Raw genomic sequence first — 7,147 nt, forward strand, 5'->3', positions numbered from 1 at the left:
CCTCTAACCAACCTTTCATCAGGCTCTGACCCTACAGAGTTAGAAACCTGAGCCTCTAACCAACCTTTCATCAGGCTCTGACCCTACAGAGTTAGAGACCTGAGCCTCTAACCAACCTTTCATCAGGCTCTGACCCTACAGAGTTAGAGACCTGAGCCTCTAACCAACCTTTCATCAGGCTCTGACCCTACAGAGTTAGAAACCTGAGCCTCTAACCAACCTTTCATCAGGCTCTGACCCTACAGAGTCAGAGACCTGAGCCTCTAACCAACCTTTCATCAGGTTCTGACCCTACAGAGTTAGAGACCTGAGCCTCTAACCAATCTTTCATCAGGCTCTGACCCTACAGAGTTAGAAACCTGAGCCTCTAACCAACGTTACCGGTAACATGTCCTGTACTGAGGAATAAGGGCAAATATCCATAATTCACATCTTTATGGAATGTAGAGCTTTTAAAAACAAGTTGGACAAGCCGTTCCTCTTTAACCCAGGACCCACCATCTACCCAGGACCCCCATCTACCCAGGACCCACCATCTACCCAGGCCAGGACCCACCATCTACCCAAGCCAGGACCCACAATCTACCCAGGACCCACCATCTACCCAGGACCCACCATCTACCCAGTACCCACCATCTACCCAGGACCCACCATCTACCCAGGACCCACCATCTACCCAGGACCCACCATCTACCCATTACCCACCATCTACCCAGGACCCACCATCTACCCAGGACCCACCATCTACCCAGGACCCACCATCTACCCAGTACCAACCATCTACCCAGGACCCACCATCTACCCAGGACCCACCATCTACCCAGTACCAACCATCTACCCAGGACCCACCATCTACCCAGGCCAGGACCCACCATCTACCCAGGACCCACCATCTACCCAGACCAGGACCCACCATCTACCCAGGACCCACCATCTACCCAGGACCCACCATCTACCCAGAACCCACCAAGGTACTACTGCCAACAGTAGACAGGTCTGTTGTGAAGGTACTACTACCAACAGTAGACAGGTGTGTTGTGAAGGTACTAATGCCAACAGTAGACAGGTGTGTTGTGAAGGTACTACTACCAACAGTAGACAGGTGTGTTATGAAGGTACTACTGAATGTTTAAGGTGAGTCAGGCTGCAATCCGTCTGACTACAATACAAAGAGATAATCCTGGGTTTAATTAGTCATGTAATTGGTCTGTTTTTACTGCACCTCTCCACAACAACATTATCAGGAAGTGGGCCCTGCAGTGTTCCTGTTGTAACCCTGTCTACACCAATGCCTCCATTATAATCCAACCGTTAAAGGGTGTAATTGTTGTCCAAAACAAACAGCCTGTCTTCTGACTACCACGGTAACAGTCGCCTGTCTTCTGACTGCCACGGTAACAGTCGCCTGTCTTCTGACTGCCACGGTAACAGCAGCCTGTCTTCTGACTGTCACGGTAACAGTCGTCTGTCTTCTGACTGCCACGGTAACAGCAGCCTGTCTTCTGACTGCCACGGTAACAGAAGCCTGTCTTCTGACTGCCACGGTAACAGTCGCCTGTCTTCTGACTGCCACGGTAACAGTCGCCTGTCTTGTGACTGCCACGGTAACAGCAGCCTGTCTTCTGACTGCCACGGTAACAGAAGCCTGTCTCCTGACTGCCACGGTAACAGTTGTCGGTCTTCTGACTGCCGCGGTAACAGCAGCCTGTCTTCTGACTGCCACGGTAACAGCATATACAATATTATAGAGTTATAGAGGGTTATAGTGGGTTATAGAGGGTTATAGAGGGCTATAGATGGTTATAGAGGGTTATAGTGGGTTATAGAGGGTTATAGAGGGTTATAGGGGGTTATAGAGGTTTATAGAGGGCTATGGAGGGTTATAGAGGGTTATAGAGGGTTATAGTGAGTTATAGAGGGTTGTAGAGGGTTATAGAGGGTTATATAGGGTTATAGAGGGTTATAGTGGGTTATAGAGGGTTATAGAGGGTTATAGAGGGTTAGAGAGGTTTATAGAGGGCTATGGAGGGTTATAGAGGGTTATAGTGGGTTATATTGGGTTATAGAGGGTGGTAGAGGGTTATAGAGGGTTATAGAGGGTTATAGTGGGTTATAGAGGGTTGTAGAGGGTTATAGAGGTTTATAGAGGGTTATAGAGGGTTATAGAGGGTTATAGTGGGTTATAGTGGGTTATATAGGGTTATAGAGGGTTATAGGGGGTTATAGAGGGTTATAGAGGGTTATAGTGGGTTATAGAGGGTTATAGAGGGCAGCATTTGGGATGGATCCTGCTGTCTCTGGGGGAGAGAGAGAGACCTGAAGAGAGAGAGAGAGAGGGAGAGTAGCCATGTTATATGAATGTATCAAGGCGGGCAACATACGTTTTCAATCCACACAACCACGATTAAACCTTTCTTTCTCTCTCTCTCTCTCTCTCTTTCTCTCTCTCTCTCTCTCTCTCTTTCTCTCTCTCTCTCTCTCTCTCTCTCTCTGTCTCTCTCTCTCTCTCTCTCTCTTTCTCTCTCTCTCTCTCTCTCTCTCTCTCTCTCTCTCTCTCTCTCTCTCTCTCTCTCTCTCTCTCTCTCTCTCTATCTCTCTCTTTCTCTCTCTCTCTCTCTCTCTTTCTCTCTCTCTCTCTCTCTCTCTCTCTTTCTCTCTCTCCCCTCTATCAATTCAATTCAATTCAATTCAAGGGCTTTATTGGCATGGGAAACATGTGTTAACATTGCCAAAGCAAGTGAGGTAGACAACATAAAAAGTTAATATATAAAGTGAAAAACAACAACAATTAACAGTAAACATAACACATACAGAGGTTTCAAAACAGTAAAGACATTACAAATGTCATATTATATATATATATATACAGTGTTTTAACAATGTACAAATGGTTAAAGGACACAAGGGAAAATAAATAAACATAAATATGGGTTGTATTTACAATGGTGTTTGTTCTTCACTGGTTGCCCTTTTCTCGTGGCAACAGGTCACAAATCTTGCTGCTGTGATGGCACACTGTGGAATTTCACCCAGTAGATATGGGAGTTTATCAAATTTGGGTTTGTTTTCAAATTCTTTGTGGATCTGTGTAATCTGAGGGAAATATGTCTCTCTAATATGGTCATACATTGGGCAGGAGGTTAGGAAGTGCAGCTCAGTTTCCACCTCATTTTGTGGGCAGTGAGCACATAGCCTGTCTTCTCTTGAGAGCCATGTCTGCCTACGGCGGCCTTTCTCAATAGCAAGGCTATGCTCACTGAGTCTGTACATAGTCAAAGCTTTCCTTAATTTTGGGTCAGTCACAGTGGTCAGGTATTCTGCCGCTGTGTACTCTCTGTTTAGGGCCAAATAGCATTCTAGTTTGCTCTGTTTTTTTGTTAATTCTTTCCAATGTGTCAAGTAATTATCTTTTTGTTTTCTCATGATTTGGTTGGGTCTAATTGTGCTGTTGTCCTGGGGCTCTGTAGGGTGTGTTTGTGTTTGTGAACAGAGCCCCAGGACCAGCTTGCTTAGGGGACTCTTCTCCAGGTTCATCTCTCTGTAGGTGATGGCTTTGTTATGGAAGGTTTGTGAATCGCTTCCTTTTAGGTGATTGTAGAATTTAACGGCTCTTTTCTGGATTTTGATAATTAGTGGTTATCGGCCTAATTCTGCTCTGCATGCATTATTTGGTGTTCTACGTTGTACACGGAGGATATTTTTGCAGAATTCTGCGTGCAGAGTCTCAATTTGGTGTTTGTCCCATTTTGTGAAGTCTTGGTTGGTGAGCGGACCCCAGACCTCACAACCATAAAGGGCAATGGGCTCTATGACTGATTCAAGTATTTTTAGCCAGATCCTAATTGGTATGTTGAATTTTATGTTCCTTTTGATGGCCTTGTCTTGCCTTGTCTCTCAGATCGTTCACAGCTTTGTGGAAGTTACCTGTGGCGCTGATGTTTAGGCCAAGGTATGTATAGTTTGTTGTGTGCTCTAGGGCAACAGTGTCTAGATTGAATTTGTATTTGTGGTCCTGGTGACTGGACCTTTTTTGGAACACCATTATTTTGGTCTTACTGAGATTTACTGTCAGGGCCCAGGTCTCTCTCTATCTCTCTATCTCCCTCCCCTCTATCTCTCTCTTCGGTCTCTCTCTCTCTCTCTCTCTCTCTCTCTCTCTCTCTCTCTCTCTCCAGGTCTCCCTCTATCTCTCTCTGCCTCTCTCTCTCTCTCTCTCTCTTCCCCTCTAACCATCTCTATGTCTCTCTCCCTCTTTCTCTCTCTCTCTTCCCCTCTAACCATCTCTATGTCTCTCTCCCTCTTTCTCTCTCTCTCTTCCCCTCTAACCATCTCTATGTCTCTCTCCCTCTTTCTCTCTCTCTCTCCTCCTTGTTTTCTTCATCACAATTGGAGACACGTGATATTTTCTTAAGCCTGTTGCCCTGGTGAGCTTCACTCTCAGGGGGGAGAAGCATAAAGCCATGGTTGACTTGGACCACAGCTATGTTGCTGGGTTAAAGGGGCTATCTGCAATTTGTAACACCATTTTTTGGGACATGTCAATAGTGATATATACCCGTAGATTCTTTAGGAACCAAATACAAGTACGTATGGCAGATTGTCACATTAACACACCGATGTAGTGTAGCTGTGGTCTACTTTGGTGTGTTGAAGGTGAATATGACAGTATCTCTAACACACACACACACATACCACACACACACACATACCACACACTATACACACACACACAAACACACACACAAACACACTCCTTTCTCTCCCTACCATACGTAAGACATGATACAAAATACTGTGATATAACACCGGACCACACATATGGCATCGTCAGTAACAGGCTTCACCAGGAGATGTGTTAATGATGTTGAACCCACAATAACCCTGTATGGATGGAGAAATCAGTACCCTGCTGAGAGCCCGTACTGCAGAGGTCAATATCAGTACCCTGCTGAGAGCCCGTACTGCATCAGTCCATATCAGTACCCTGCTGAGAGCCCATTCTGCATCAGTCCATATCAGTACCCTGCTGAGAGCCCGTACTGCAGAGGTCCATATCAGTACCCTGCTGAGAGCCCATACTGCATCAGTCCATATCAGTACCCTGCTGAGAGCCCATTCTGCATCAGTCCATATCAGTACCCTGCTGAGAGCCCGAACTGCATCAGTCCATATCAGTACCCTGCTGAGAGCCCATTCTGCATCAGTCCATATCAGTACCCTGCTGAGAGCCCGAACTGCATCAGTCCATATCAGTACCCTGCTGAGAGCCCATTCTGCATCAGTCTCCTCTAGTCTCCTCTAGTCTCCTCTACACTCCTCTAGTCTCATCTACACTCCTCTAGTCTCCTCTAGTCTCCTCTATACTCCTCTCGTCTCCTCTAGTCTCCTCTATACTCCTCTCGTCTCCTCTAGTCTCCTCTAGTCTCCTCTAGTCTCCTCTAGTCTCCTCTATACTCCTCTCGTCTCCTCTAGTCTCCTCTAGTCTCCTCTAGTCTCATCTACACTCCTCTAGTCTCCTCTAGTCTCCTCTATACTCCTCTCGTCTCCTCTAGTCTCCTCTAGTCTCCTCTAGTCTCCTCTAGTCTCCTCTAGTCTCCTCTATACTCCTCTCGTCTCCTCTAGTCTCCTCTAGTCTCCTCTAGTCTCCTCTAGTCTCCTCTATACTCCTCTCGTCTCCTCTAGTCTCCTCTAGTCTCCTCTAGTCTCATCTACACTCCTCTAGTCTCCTCTAGTCTCCTCTATACTCCTGTCGTCTCCTCTAGTCTCCTCTAGTCTCCTCTAGTCTCCTCTAGTCTCCACTATACTCCTCTAGTCTCCTCTAGTCTCCTCTCGTATCCTCTAGTCTCCTCTATACTTCTCTAGTCTCCTCTACACTCCTCTAGTCTCCTCTATACTTCTCTAGTCTCCTCTACACTCCTCTCGTCTCCTCTAGTCTCCTCTATACTCCTCTCGTCTCCTCTAGTCTCCACTATACTCCTCTAGTCTCCTCTAGTCTCCTCTATACTCCTCTCCTCTAGTCTCCTCTAGTCTCCTCTAGTCTCCTCTATACTCCTCTCGTCTCCTCTAGTCTCGTCTAGTCTCCTCTAGTCTCCTCTAGTCTCCTCTATACTCCTCTCGTCTCCTCTAGTCTCCTCTAGTCTCCTCTAGTCTCATCTACACTCCTCTAGTCTCCTCTAGTCTCCTCTATACTCCTCTCGTCTCCTCTAGTCTCCTCTAGTCTCCTCTAGTCTCATCTACACTCCTCTAGTCTCCTCTAGTCTCCTCTATACTCCTCTCGTCTCCTCTAGTCTCCACTATACTCCTCTAGTCTCCTCTAGTCTCCTCTCGTCTCCTCTAGTCTCCTCTATACTTCTCTAGTCTCCTCTACACTCCTCTAGTCTCCTCTATACTTCTCTAGTCTCCTCTACACTCCTCTAGTCTCCTCTCGTCTCCTCTATACTCCTCTCGTCTCCTCTAGTCTCCTCTAGTCTCCTCTAGTCTCCTCTAGTCTCCTCTAGTCTCCTCTATACTCCTCTCATCTCCTCTATACTCCTCTCGTCTCCTCTAGTCTCCTCTAGTCTCCTCTATACTCCTCTCGTCTCCTCTAGTCTCCTCTATACTTCTCTAGTCTCCTCTACACTCCTCTAGTCTCCTCTATACTCCTCTAGTCTCCTCTAGTCTCCTCTAGTCTCCTCTTGTCTCCTCTATACTCCACTATACTCCTCTAGTCTCCTCTAGTCTCCTCTAGTCTCCTCTAGTCTCCTCTATACTTCTCTAGTCTCCTCTACACTCCCCTCGTCTCCTCTAGTCTCCTATTGTCTCCTCTATACTCCTCTAGTCTCCTCTAGTCTCCTCTCGTCTCCTCTAGTCTCTTCTACACTCCTCTAGTCTCCTCTAGTCTCCTCTTGTCTCCTCTATACTCCTCTATACTCCTCTTGTCTCCTCCACACTCCTCTCGTCTCCTCTAGTCTCCTCTCGTCTCCTCTAGTCTCCTCTATACTCCTCTATACTCTTCTAGTCTCCTCTAGTCTCCTCTACACTCCCCTCGTCTCCTCTAGTCTCCTCTAGTCTCCTCTTGTCTCCTCTATACTCCTCTATACTCCTCTAGTCTCCTCTCGTCTCCTCTAGTCTCTTCTACACTCTTCTAGTCTCCTCTAGTCTCCTCTTG

At 46.7% G+C, this 7,147-nt stretch overlaps 1 protein-coding gene across 1 annotated transcript; it reads left to right on the plus strand.

Annotated features, from left to right (window-relative positions):
* The first annotated feature begins 436 nt into the window (after nt 1-436).
* LOC139412467 (soluble scavenger receptor cysteine-rich domain-containing protein SSC5D-like) lies at nt 437-5,292 on the plus strand. Its single transcript, XM_071159255.1, has 2 exons — nt 437-971; nt 4,832-5,292. Exons 1-2 carry the CDS (start codon nt 437-439, stop codon nt 5,290-5,292), a joined length of 996 nt encoding a protein of 331 aa, XP_071015356.1.
* The last annotated feature ends 1,855 nt before the right edge of the window (nt 5,293-7,147 follow it).

Source organism: Oncorhynchus clarkii, chromosome 6 (assembly GCF_045791955.1).
Source record: "Oncorhynchus clarkii lewisi isolate Uvic-CL-2024 chromosome 6, UVic_Ocla_1.0, whole genome shotgun sequence".
In the NCBI taxonomy this organism is placed as follows: Eukaryota; Metazoa; Chordata; class Actinopteri; order Salmoniformes; family Salmonidae; genus Oncorhynchus; species Oncorhynchus clarkii.